The sequence below is a fragment of the Triturus cristatus genome, chromosome 12 (genome assembly GCF_964204655.1).
Source record: "Triturus cristatus chromosome 12, aTriCri1.1, whole genome shotgun sequence".
In the NCBI taxonomy this organism is placed as follows: domain Eukaryota; kingdom Metazoa; phylum Chordata; class Amphibia; order Caudata; family Salamandridae; genus Triturus; species Triturus cristatus.
This window is the reverse complement of record NC_140595.1, coordinates 241,529,988-241,544,130: the sequence shown is the minus strand read 5'-3', so window position 1 is coordinate 241,544,130 and position 14,143 is coordinate 241,529,988. Positions and strand designations below refer to the sequence as shown.

The 14,143-nt window shown below is 47.9% G+C and overlaps 1 protein-coding gene across 3 annotated transcripts in view; it reads right to left on the bottom strand.

Annotated features, from left to right (window-relative positions):
• The window catches only part of IGSF9 (immunoglobulin superfamily member 9), an 808,805-nt gene that overhangs the window by 73,261 nt on the left and 721,401 nt on the right, over window positions 1-14,143 (bottom strand). For all 3 annotated transcript variants that reach the window (XM_085639861.1, XM_085639863.1, XM_085639862.1), the window contains one exon: window positions 2,421-2,591. In XM_085639861.1, the coding sequence (XP_085495987.1) occupies window positions 2,421-2,591 (171 nt within the window). The remainder of the gene's footprint in view (window positions 1-2,420; window positions 2,592-14,143) is intronic.

The following is a 14,143-nucleotide window of genomic DNA, read 5'->3' as shown; positions in this document are numbered from 1 at the left end:
ATCAACAGAACAAACCGGCAATGAAGGATGGCATGGGGAAGAATTGGTCTAAAAGAAAAAATTACTTTAGGAACAAAGATGCCCTCAAAGACGTCATTAATGCTTTTCAGGACTATACAGACTAATAACCCTAAAAACCTGAAAGCCCAGTGAATGACTTGGAGCATGTCTGTCTCATTAAATTGATCACCCTGCCTGCACCAGCAATGGTTGTACATGAAACCTCCCTACAGGGGCATACCTTTAAGTCACTAGCTAGTTCGAAAGAAATAAAACCTGGCTGTGTATTTATGTGAATGTATATAGATCATAGCTAAAAGACAATGCTGTTGCAGTTTTACTTCTTCTTACTGTTGACACTGTGCATATTATATCTTGTTTACTGTCTAATGATCGTGACAGCTCATATCTCTTACACGAGAACTAAGACTGTTCAATAAATATTTTTTTATTGAAAACGCCAGTCTTCCTATTTTCTGTGTAACTCTGAAGAAACTAAGCATGCACGATTGACTGAGTGAAACTGTTATCTATTGTTTCCACGATTCTGAGACACGTTCCGATTCTGAAAGGAAACAAAGTTGTCATGTTTATGCGGTTGTCAGAAACTAATCCCTTCTTGTTCATTCGAGAAGTTTCTAGTGACCTCTGAGTTAGCTGGCACACAAGTATACTCGATAGGAGCATACTGACCTCAGTCCTATACACAGAACTATAGTGTATATTATTCGATTACCATCTTAATTTATATGTACTTGTTGTGACAAACATTAACTTTTTTATATTCGTACAAAAGCTTCTATTTAAGAAAAAGCCAAAATCATAGTGGGCACAAAACTCTAGATGCTAGAAAAATAAGTAGAAATACATATGATGCCTTATAATAAACACTACCAGCACTGGTGTAAATTTGGGGAATATGTGCTCACATTCTCAGGCTAGCAAGTAACTATTATTGTCCTATTGTAGAATAAGGCAGTTCTACAGTTTTCTGGCTATTGGCTGGATTCTAAACCATTTTTATTGTAATCAAAATTCTTCACAACGTTGTTGACTGCATGGTGGTGAAAGTGAAACAAGTTTGTTGTCATAACACAGGTCTCTGAGGGAACAAATCCACTTGGAGTTGTCACAGTAGATACATAGTATTCATTAGCATGGCTTTTGCTATCCCTCCTTACTCTCCAGAGCAGGTGTAATACTGTGCGGTTGTATAAGCAAGGTGCAGTGCTGGCTGCACCTGTGGAGGCAATGCAGTGAAGAGGGGATGTGCATGAAGTGGCTTGCAGGCTGCAGGGAGTGTACAGTGAAAGCAGGCTGCAAGAGAAGATGCTTTTATGACAGAATTGGAAGGGCAGTTAGGGGCAACGTTATTAGGCTGTATATGGCAGGCATTGCCGGCGGGTGAAGGGAAAATTAGTCCAAGTGAGGTGTATGGTGAGTGTTGAGTGCTAGTGAGCTTGGCAGGAAAATGGCTATTTGTGGCAGGTTGCATAGCAAGCCTACTCTGCTGGTGGGATTTGTGGGCCAACATGATGTGATGCCAAACTGTTTGGGGAAAGTGCAGTGATGGAGGGATAGGTGGAGGGGTGTGCAGAGCATGCAACTTCTATTGGGGGACCAGGTATTGCTGGCAGGTGCTGTGAGCAATGCTTTTGGGTTCTTAGGTATGAGTAAGCAGGGCTACAGGCTGTGTGTGGAGTGTGCAATGAAAGTACATGCTACACACAGTGTGAAATTCTATGGGGTGATGCAGGAAGAATGCAGTGATATCGAGCTCTATTTCTGATGGATTCAGTGCTAGCAGGTTGTAGGTAAAGACAGCAGTACTAGCCTGTTTAGGTTAGAGGGTGCAATACTTCACTACTATACAATGGTAGTGAACACAGCTTTGTGGGAGAGTGTTTCATGTTAGTGGGCCATTTGAAAAACTTTTCAATATGTGACAGACTGTGGGGAATGTGCGGTACTGGCAATAGTGAGGGAAGTGGAATCTAGGGGCAGGCACCAAACTGCAGTGCTGAAATGCTGACGGGAGCATACAGTGTTGGTGCTGGCACGAGTATCCTGTTCTCTCAATCTGGCACCTTTCAAGAGGCACACACAATAGCAAGTCAGCAATCCATTGTTTCTAGCACAGGGTAACAGGCAGCATCTCACTATTTACTGGTACATCATTATCGCTTTAACAGCTCGTGCCATGCAAGTTACTTGGTTGGAGTCAAAGTTCAACTTGCCTGATATATTTACATGTCCTGAAAGACTTGCTAAGTTTTTCCAAAAATCTTAGGTAATGCTTTACAAATATAAATATTCATAATTATATGGGTAGCAGTATATTCTCATTCGTAATTATAATAGTAGTACATTTTCAAATAAAATTGTCAACGATGAAAGTTAGCATCATTTTTACAATTTACCTTGCCTCCGTTTCCGGTGCCGAAGGGCACGCCGACGGTTCATGATGCAGGCAGCCAATGTGCTGAAGACCACTGCCATGCAGAGAAAGCAGATACCCGCAATGACACCAGCCATCACAGGCTGCGGTAAGATCTCAGGGAGCTGTGTCCGGGATGGGTACACCTCCATACCTGAAAAGATATAGTACAAGCCAGGAGTGAGTCTAGGTACCCAGCTCAGGATGTTGGGCAGAATTGTGCACTTAGAGGTTTGTAAATATACTGCTAACATTCAAACAGTGCATAAACAACCATCGCCCGCCACAATTATTGAATCACTCAATCTAACCCCAATAGATTACCATCACAAAATAACAAATAAAGAAGGTCCTAAAGCTGGCAGAAAGAGAAAAATAAAGGAGTAGTAGATCCTAAAAGAACACACATTTTATGTCAAACCTAGACTAGCAAATCAAACTATTACTATGATGGAAGAGTGAGCTGCAGATGGTTAAACTTAGGGCAGCCAATGCTATATTATCAATGCATATTTTGTTGTAGGTCTGCTCATTCCTTTAGATTAGGTTTTGGAGTTGACTGATCTGAAGTTTTCGGTACAGCTCGATTGGAGAAAGACCGTATGTGATCAGAAATTCAGTGGTGACCAACCACCTCTCTTTCCTTAGACGAAGAGTCCCATGAATTGATTATTTTAAGAGATGTCCTAGGAAGCATTTTTTTCTGGTGTGCCCTTCTAATGAATGGTGAATAACATGTCTCTTTACCTCTTACAGGCTCCAAGCAAATAAGTAACCTCCTTCTTAAACTATCACAACAAATATGTTAAGAGACACATTGTTGTAAATCTTACATGTTCTATTAGACAAATACAAGGCAAGAAATGGGTGCATCTATCCTAACTCTTTACAATTACTATCATGACTAATATAAATCAACAGATCAGTAACATCTTTTGAGTTGTTCCCAAATAGGCTTCTGCAAATAGGTATGCTTATATACATGCTTAAAGACTGAGCAGGAAAGCATCCTGTAAAGCTTCCTCGGTCAGATATTTTGTTGGGTTCTCAGGCCTGATTAAGAAAAGCAGACTGTTTGTGATTTTTGAATACTGAAGCACATCTGTTAATTGTGAATACCTGAAAAAAATACCAGAAGAAAACCCAAAAGAAGAGAGTCTCATTCTGGTGGTCTTGAAAAGCTAATTGTCACGTGATGGTCACATGCATACTTACGTTCGCGATATTAAGGTACCCCGTACTTTAGCCACAATATTTTGGGATGCGGATATTTAAATCTCGATATTCTGGTGGAAAATCCTTGTGAAAAGAATGGTGATAAGAATGGCCAGTCCTGTTGTGCAAACTCTCCCTCCCATTCATCTTTTTTTAGTTTTCTGGCATATATATTGTTCAGTTCATGAAGAGTCTCAACGGATAAAAGGAAAACAGTAACTGGAAAATTGTAACTAAGCTTGCACAGTAAAAGGACTGCATCTTAGTAGTAGATGGGATGAGTGCACGTTTTCTTGTTTGTGGCAGTCTGCCTGCATCCGTGTTCTACGTTACTTCACATCCTTACTGCAAAATGGAATGCACCGGACATATGTTGCATTGTCAGGTTCCTAGTCAGGTGAGGGTTCCAGACAATGTGAGTTATTGCGCAGGGTCGTTTGCCTGAAGTAGTTTAGCAGCATTAGGAATTTTCTAAATTCACAAGCTGTGCATTATTCTACAACCTAGTGGTTGGTTCCGGAATTGTCTATTAGTTTTTTCCTCCTTTTTTTCTTTTATTTGGTGGGCATTGTCAAGTTGCTGACCTTTTGATGTAATCTTTCTCCTTGAACATAGCCAGACATCCAACCTGGAAGCCTCTCAACGTGGATGCCACCTTCAGATTCTTTTTTCCCTTTAACAACCCTTTGGTAGTTTTAACATTTTCTTGTATTGTATGTTGATGTACCTGCCCCTGTTGCAAATTCATGTTCTTTTCTGAGAAGGCAGGAGGGTAGCATGTGAATCTAGAAAGTTCTTCAAGCTGCAAAACTCCTCCTATAGATAAATAATAGGGAGGCACAGAAGAGTCCCAAGCTCTATTAAATGAAAGTCGTGCTGCACCTGGGATTAATTATGTACATATACCTGGTTCAAAGACCAACCGACCCATAGAACTCTTTCTATGTCCAATTCAAAATCAGAGTCTGTTCTTTCAATCTTGGCCACCAACATCACCATATAGATTACCCTTCCTCACAAGGAAAACATTTCACAAGTGATATATGTACCCATTTTTTAAATATTCTCTGAAATAAAATATTGTTTGTTAAATAACTTTTAAGCGAACTCCACCAATTAGTGAATCGCAAAATGCCATGTATGAAGGTGTATAGTACACTTTTTGCGATTCCTAGGGGGGGGGGTCGCAAATGACCTACTTCATGAATATTAATGAGGTAGGTCGCAATTTGCGAACCCCTAGGAATCGCAAAAATCCCGGGGATGGGGGTCAGCTGAGATCAGCAGACCACCATGTCCGTGATTGCTTCTAAATAACGCAATCTTTTTTTTTGGAAAGCAGGAACACGAGATGCTTACAAAACGAAAAATAAAAAGTTTTCTTTTCATTTTTAAAGAGCAGGCAGTGGTCCGTGGAATCACTGCCTGCTCTTAAAAATGGTTTTACAAACATTCACGAGGACCTTCCCATTTGCGAATGGGTTACCACCTACTTGAGGTAGGTGGTAACATGCAAATGTTTTGCGACCACAAATGCGGTCACAGAACATTCATACATACTGGTGTGATTCGGTATTAGGAAGGGACGCCCTTAAACATGCCCCTTCCTAATACCGAATCGCAAACCCATTTTGCGATTCGGTAACAGGTTACCGAATCACAAAATTAGGTTTGCTGCATCGGAAAACCAATTTTTGCGTTCGCAAATGGGCAAATCTGCCCGTTTGCGAATGCAAAAATGCCTGATACATCTGCCCCTTTATTTTTATCTGATTAAAGTCATATATGTTTTTAGTACTTTGATATTGCTATTTTTGGGATTACGGGCTATGTTATGCGAGCTTTGTGAGACTGAGTGAATGTGGAGTATAGGTGAATATAATGTTTATTAAAAACAGAGGGGAGTATTTATAGGTTTGGTCTTGACAACTCTGTCTCCTTTGTTTGACGAGTCACTCTCTGTTTTATTGGACTACTTTCAAATCATGCCTGTGACAATTCAGAGAAAAAAATATTCATGAAGTACGAGTTACTTACCTTTGGTAACGATGTATCTGGTAGAGACGATTCTAGATGCAGATTCCTTAACGTAGAATAATCCCCAGGCGTGAGACTGGACCTGGAAAACGTTCTTGCCCAGCATCTCTGCGCGCCGGGGGCGGTACCTCGAGATTCCGCCCCGACGTCCTCCGCGGGTGTGACGTCAGCGAGGTCACATAAGCCCCACCCCGGCGCGCTGACGTCAGTTTGCTTCGGACCCTTTCCGCGCCACAACGCAGAGCCATCACAACAAAACTGAGGAGAGCATGGAAACAGTGTGCGAAAAAACCAGAGAAACAAATAGAGAGAGAGAGAGAGAGAGAGAAAACAGGGCAAAGAACAGCACCGAGTCGCCAGGAGGCTACAACAGGAAAGCCAAAGCAGGAAAAAGAGCAGACCACCTCTGAGGAATAATAATCCACATTTGTAAAGCGCGAACAATCACCCGTAAGGGTCTCTAGGCGCTGGAGGCCGTCGGGAAGATTAAGCAAGCTATTGCCCAGTGTCACATGGTGCTGGGCTAATCTGGCGCCGGGGATCGAACCATGATCCCCATATTCCGGAGTCAGTCGCCCTGGCCGCGGCGCCACACCTCTTCCCAACTGGGCAAGCCAGGTGATAGCACCAGGCAGCACAAAAGTACCAGAAGGCCACATCAGTAAAGTCACAGCAGGGAAAGCGTAAAGCACCCCTGGTGGAACCACCGTGTAAGCCAAGGCGAGAGCCAGGCTGGAGGCACAAGCATTGGAAAGCGCTGTAAGAGAAAGAGAGAAACTGCAACCACAGACCACACACCAAAGGGCCACAAGCCCGGAACAGAGGAGCAACAGCAATCCACCCCCAAACTACACAATAAAGGAGGGCCAGAGCAGGAGGCCAAGGAGCAGGGGGCCAAGGACAGGCAAAAGAACCCCCAGCGGAGAAGACCGCAAGGGGATCAGAAATTGTAACAACAAAGGGAAAAAGAGCAAAAGCAAAAGCAGGCCCCTACCCTGGAGAGAACCCAGCTGGAGGGAAGCCCTGCGGGCAGAAAACTAAAAGGACCCCCACAGAAGACATGCCACCCAGAGGGAGGCGAGCGCAGAAAACCAAGCTGAGGGTCCTCGCACAACGGGGAGGAAGGGCGGGTCGTGAAGGAATCTGCGGCTAGAATTGTACCAGATACATTGTTACCGAAGGTAAGTAACTCGTACATCTGATAGAGGCTACTAGCCGCAGATTACTTAACGTAGAATAGATACCCTAGCCATACCCAGAAGAGAAGAGGGCCTGCAAGAGAGCCTCCCCACAGGAGAGACCAGGGCCCCAGTAGGGGACATGGCACAAGAACAAGAAGGAGAAGGCCAGGATATCCCAAGCCCAACCAAGAGAGTGCACCCAACACCCGCAGGGGCAGACAGCACCCCAAAAGCCTCAAGGAACATAAGGGCCACCTCGAACCCAGTGAAAAGAGGTAGAACCAGAGGCAGGGCCCACCGTAAGAAACACATGCCCAGAGACCGAAAGAGCTGAATACACCTTGGCCGCAAGCAGAGGGCAAGGCCGGAACGGCTCCACCGCCAACAGCACAGGCGGAAGAAGAAAAGCACCGTTGCGCAAAGCCCCAGCGGAACCAGAGGCAGGGGCACAAGGGAACACATCAAGATCACAACGGTGGAGTAGGACAAGCAGTCCTGCACGGGCATGCGCCGCAAGCAACAGGTAATACCACAGAACAGCGCACCCAAGACAGGGCAGACGCCAGCCGAAGGCAGAGGCCAGGGAGGGTCAGGACACACCCCAAGGGTGGGGCCGGGCCAGGAAAACACACACTGACCCGCAAAGAAGCAGAGGAACCGGCCGAAAAGAAAGGAGGAGGACGGGCCAAGCCGGCCACCACAACACAGAGGCTAAGGAAAGCCAAACCCTCTGGAGTAGCAGACAGAGGACCAAGCCAAAACACAGGACATAAATGCGGAGCCGCCACAACACGATGCTGCAGCCAGCAGGCCAGACCGGCTGAGCGACGCAGTGGCAAGGAGAAGGACGGACCCAGCGCAAGCTGCACCAAGACAAGTGGCAAGAAGATCGCACCTGCAACATACCGTGACGCCACGGAGAGCAAGGAGCCCACAAAGGGGACCACACCTCCCCAGCACAGGACAGAGCTATATAATAGCAACCAGTACCCCACATAGGGTAAGGTACGTCTCAATAACTATGGGAACTCCTCTAAGGAAACAGTCTGCAGCAGAGGATAAAACAGAAAGACCTGCAGAAAAAACCCGCAGACGGCTTACCAAGCAGCCAATAAACAAGACGCCGAAGGTCTAATCTCAGGGCCTACCGGGTTACCAACAGCCAAAACAAGTCAACAAAGGGCCGGACCAGCAGCCAACAGCACCAAGGGCCCAACAAAAGGACCCTAAAGGCACATCAACCATATAGAACACACAACCTGGGCTACCCGTTACAAGGCCCCAGGAAAACAACGGAAGAACACCTCCCAAAACACAGACCGACAGTCAGGTCACTGAGGGGGAGGAGGAGGGCGAAGCACCGCAAGAAACCTCTGCATGGCAGAATCCGCAGGGGCGTGAAACAACAGAGCACCATCAAAGGGGAGGTCAAGCAGCCATTATCTAACGTTCTCAGGGAAAATACTAGGCATGGCGACGAAGGGCCACCGAAGTAGCCATGGTATGACCAAGCACCTCCGAAACGTCCGGAGCAGAGCGAAGAATAAACGCCGCCAGCTCCCGGCCATCCAACACATGGTGCTGCAGATCAATGCAGGCACCCTCCTGAGAAGCGGAAGATATAAGGGACTTTGCCGAATCCCATAAGCAAGAAGTGGCTCTGGCCAACACACAAAGAGTGTTAAGCGTCCGCAAAGCAGCAGGAGGCAAAGATGTTGCGCCCCCTGAAATCTAACCAGTGGGCCTCCCGTGACGGGGGAGACAACACCGAGGGCAAGAAGGGAAAGGCAGTCTGTAAAAGAGGGCCTCTGGTAAAAGGGTGGAGGGAAAGACAGACAGGATCATGCGGAGCAGGACCGTGGCGGTGCAGAACAGGCTGGGGCACCGGGTCCCCCGTGGCAGGACGCCCCCAGGCCCCCAAAAGAGAATTGTGGAGCGCAGCCTTGAAGGGAAGAAGCAGCTCCCGTCCACCAGAGCCCTGATGGAGAACATCCAGCAGTGATCCATGGGGAAATGGGAAGCTGGATCGCCCATGCGCAAGATTCCCGCAGCCGTGGAAACAGCCCGAGCGAAAGCAGGACTCACCTCCGTAGGGCATTACCGCGGGGAAAGCAGTTCCTCCGTGAGCAACAGCTGCAAGCTAAGGTGGCCGTCCCCCAGCCCAACCGGAGGAAGGAAAGGCCAAGCTCGAAAAGGGGGAGGGTGGACCGATGAATGGGGAACCTGAGGCGCCTCCAGCGAAGACTGCGGGCACGGGGACGGCGAAGAGCCATCCTTAGAAGACGCCGGGGAAAAAGCCACGACGCGGCGACCCGTCTCCGGAGAAGATGAAACAAACAGCTGCCGAACCTCCGGAGAACAGAGGGCGTCCAAAGACGAATCAACGACTCAACGTCATCCGGCGCCGTAGAGTCCGCCACCGGCGTCAGGGCAACGTCGATCAGCGCCGAATGGGACGCCGGAACGACCTCCGCCACAACGCGGTGCGGGAGAGCGGGGCTGGGTTGGTGCCGGGGCGGCTAAGAAACTGTGCCAAAAAGGCGTCAGCTCGACCTCCGACGAGGCAGCAGCCTGCGTGGAGGGACGAGGGGGGCCCGGGGACACGCCCCGACCCCTAGCCGGCCTCTGCGGCGCTGCCAGGGCCAGCAGCTGCCGGCACCTGAGCGGCGTCACCTCGGCCTCGGACAAGGCCGCCGCCTGCCCAGAGGTCCGAGGGCACGCCCCGAGCCCCGGCAACCTCCCGCAACACCACAGGGACCCCCACAGGGGTTTGCGGCAAGGCAGAGGTGCCGTGGTCCGAAGGAGGGAACCCCGAAGGGCCACACCCCGACGGCACCACATCCTCCGAATCCGGATCCAAACCTGTCGGCGCCGGTGGCCGGAGCCGCCGGCGACACCGCAGGAGTCCCCGCACACAGCAAGGGATCCGTAGACGTCCCAGGAAGAGAAGGAGAAGAAGGAAGAGCCAAAGAGGTCTGGAAGGCCGCCGCATAGTCCATCTGTCTCTGGTCGGCCCCGCGCCGGGGAACGGCAGATAGGGTGGCGACGCGCGGAGCCACACCACCCGAGGAGAACCCACGCCCCCAACAGGCCGGGGACCGGGTCTCGGCAACAAACTGCAACACTTAGCAACAGGTGAGCGACGCCCTTGTGGCCTGGGAGAAGGACGATGTTGGAGACGGAAGTGGCTTTTCTTGAAGCTGTCCGCGGGGGACGGACGCGGCGATGACGCTGACCTGCACATGCGTGCCGAAAGGAGTTTCATCCGGCGCTCCCGCTGGGACTTCGGCTTTATTTGCTGACACGCCTCGCAGTTCGTTGAATCGTGGTGCTCCCCCAAACACCACATACAGATGGGGTGAGGATCCGTCGCCGACATCAGGCGTGCGCAAGACGAGCACGTCTTGAAGCCTGAAGGCATTTGCACACTGTACCCAAGAAAACGCTAAGAATAAAAAGAAGGCCTGAAACAGGCCTGGAACACGATCCGGGTCTGCGTTGCACGCGGAAAAGAAGTAAACTGACGTCAGCGCTCCGGGGTGGGGTTATGTGACCTCGCTGATATCACGCCCGCGGAGGACATCGGGCAGAGTCGCGAGGTACCGCCCCACAGCACGCAGAGATGCTGGGCAAGAACGTATTCCGGGTCCAGTCTCACGCCTACGGATAATTCTACGTTAAGGAATCTGCGGCTAGTAGTCTATCAGATATACAGGATGATGAGGGACATATACACAAGATTATCCCAGAGATAATGTTGGTTTTTCGTAAATATTACACCACCCTGTACACATCCCAGATTGACCGAAAGATCTCAGATAAAAAGCTAGAAAAGTAAATTGATTCAGTTTTGCAACCTTCTTTTTAACCAGCACAAATCTATGCTTTAATTAAACTTATTCCTATGGAGAAATTACAAGCGGCAATACATTCCACTCCTAGGGGTAAGGCTGCCTAATGCAAGAAATAATACAATTGTTTCTGTGCATGATAAATAGGATCTCTAAAGGAGCTCCACGCCCAAAGTCCTGGAAGTAAGCCTGTGTTACAGTTTTGCTTAAAAAAAGACAAATCCTGTCAACTTCCAAACTCATGCAGACTTGCATCACTGCTATGCACAGACTTTAATCTATTTACACGGATAATTGCTAAAATAATTAATGTTCTGATAAGACGCCTTGTGGCCCCATTGTAGGAGAGTAGGAGCTGCTTCTTATAGTTACCCCCACTTTTTGCTGATGTATCACTGTTTTCGACTTGGATTGAGTGGGATCCTGCTATCCAGGACCCCAGTCTAGCTGCTTTCTCCTCTAAATTAATTGCATGTACTTTAGGTACACTCCAGATTTGATTCTGGGGTATTATCAGTCCCTAATCTATGGTATACTATGTACCCAGGGCAGGTACCCCAGAGGTCTCCCAGGGGCTGCACCATGTATTATGCCACCCCTAGGAGACCATTCAAAATGACACCACAGTTCTGCTACTGCAGCCTGTGTAAGGTGGTGCATGCACCCCTTACTTAGATATAGGTTCACTATATCTATTCGAAATCACTGCACATATAAACCCATGGCAGGCCTTATCAATCCTGAAGGCAGGATGCTGGATTTTATGTGAGAGGGTGCATCTGCATGAGCAGAGCCCCTCTGCAGCCTTCGTAACCTATTTTCCAGGGTTGTTTGTGATGCAGCCAACCATATATATTTAAGTGCATTATAACCTCGTGGTAAATGCTAACTTTAAAACGGCTGCTTAGAAACATGTTGTGTTTGGTGTCAAACACCTTGAAATCATACCTCCCCGCCAGTAACTGGCGGGAAAGGTATGATTCCACCCTTCTAGAAGGACATATGTGACACACCAGGCTACCCGGTACCAGCTTTTTCGACCTGGGCATCACAAAATGGATGCTGCCAGTCATAGACACAAGTCTGCCCTCCCGCTGCTGAGCCAAGCTTGAGCAGGGGAAAGTCTGGCAATAGGTTTCCTGTCACAGGGAGGTGTGACCACGTCCCAGACAGGCTTTAGTGTATTGGGACTGGGTGGGTGCACTCAAAGTGCTTTGAAGTCTACACTGGGGGCACATTTGGTGTCCCTGTGTATAGTCTAGCTCAAACGGTTACAGGAGCCATTTGCTCCTGCTCTGGCGTGAAACTGGACAAAGTAAATGGGTGTAGCCACCCCTCTGTCCTGTCCCACCCCTTCCTTGGGTATAAAGTAGGAAATCCTGACTACGAGACTTTGGATTTTACCTTGACTAAACTCTGCTACAGAAACCAAGGACTTTGACGATCTGCACGATGCTGGATGACTGAAGAATCTCCCTTGGAGTAAAGGAGTTACTCCCCTGCAAGGCAGGCACCTAAACGCATCTGACTGGTTTGCATCTCCCGAGCTCCTGCAGACTCCGAAGATTTCTGCAACACAGGAGGTGGGTTCCCGAGGTCTCTGAGGTCGATCTGCTCTCTCAGCAATTCTGAGACCAGTATCCTTCGTCGGGACCGTGCAACCCGAACCCTTGTGCACCGTGTACTTTTGCAACAACATATGCTTTTCGATGATCCCTGAGGCTGTGCTTGGGCTACTTGTAGTCCTGACCCCGAGCAGTATTTCCACTGAAGATTTCCAGCCTACACTCCACGAGTGTTCCGTGGGCTGGTATTTTGTGATTCAGCTCGAGGTCCCTTCGCGATCCCTGGTCCGTTGGCCTGTGGGTCCTTGTGAAGGTAACTTTGACTTTCCGTGGACTTTCCTGGTTGCTCCAGATGTGCCCTGACTCTCCATAGCTTGGAGAGTCCCCAGGACCTTGCTGGTCCTCACCAAAGCTTATTTCCTCTGCCCGCGTGGGTTGCAGTTGCCAAGGCTTGTTGGTATTCAATCCGGACACTGACACCCCCCCAGGACTCGACATCCTTTGTGGGACAGCTCACCTCTGGACTTTGGCCATCGTTGACGTCTCCTGGTCCCCGTGGCTGCAGAGTCAAGCATTGCATCTTCTCAGCTGAAGCACCCGACATCGGAGGGCATTCGTCTATCGTGCCCCTGGTCACTGTGAAGTGACCCAGACTCTGTCCTCTCTGCTTTCAGGTTCTTCTCACCTCAGATTCAGGCTTGGATTCCACCGGACACTTTTCATCTTCCTGGCAGCAGCACTTTTCAGCATCACGCCATTGAAATCGACTAAGGTTTCCGACACCACTTGACCCCTATGCACCCGGCTCCTCTGGGATAGGTAACACGGGTATCTCGGTACTCTCAAGGGTGCTGGCCTTAGAACCTTCTATGTTTGAAAGGGTTTGCTTAAAGTCCTCCCCGAAGTGTCCTTAATCTTTAAAATTCAAACAGCGACTTTCCCATAGGATTGTACGGAGCTCGCGCCTGTGTTCACACACTGCACCCGTCCTCCGTGGGTCCTCGGTGTCACTACTTTGTGTGGTTCCTTGGGGTCCCAGCGATTCTACGTGCTCTAGGCACTGTGTCTAGTCAAGTCGTGGTTGTTATACCACTTTCTTAGTATATAGTTTGGTCTCTCCCTGGAGCCCAATGTGAATTGTGTTATTTACTGTTGTTCTAGTGATTTCACATTGTGTACTTTGTTCTCTAATCTCATAAAGAGGTTAGTAGAGAGTGTTTAGTAATAAATACATATATTTTATATATCTCTTGTGTGGTTCTCCGTTCATTTGGTCACTCAGGAGGTTCTAATCTGGTAAAACAAGCTGCTTTACATTCCTTGGAGACTTAGCCTGAAGGCTGCTCTCCATAGCTACCATTAGGATAGCTTTCAATAAAGGTTGTCTTTGACCTAATCATCAATAAGGGGTGTTTGGACTGGTACACGGTGCCCACTTTAATTAGTGGTCAGCATACACCAGGCCAACTTCTCACACCCATTGTTTTCATTCATTCAATAATCTTTATTCGGATATAGAGTATCCATAAAAACACAAAGCAATATATCACAGAGTTAAGCGCTAAAAAGCATTAAATATAAAAACATCATCTGGGTTAAAACATACAAAAGGGACTTACAATGTAAAAACAGTACAATGAATCATCATAAGTTTATAATTATCACAAAAAACAAGAGTATATCAAATTATATAGTAGCATCATATGATAAAGTGCAAATAGGTTTACAGGAATGGCAGCAGGAGGAAATAGGCTGTTAGACCCATAGTTAAGAGTCCACACAATTTAAACCATGGTAAAAAAACAAATGCATATTCTCTAACAGCATAAAAGCAAGAAGTTCATATGATACAATCAG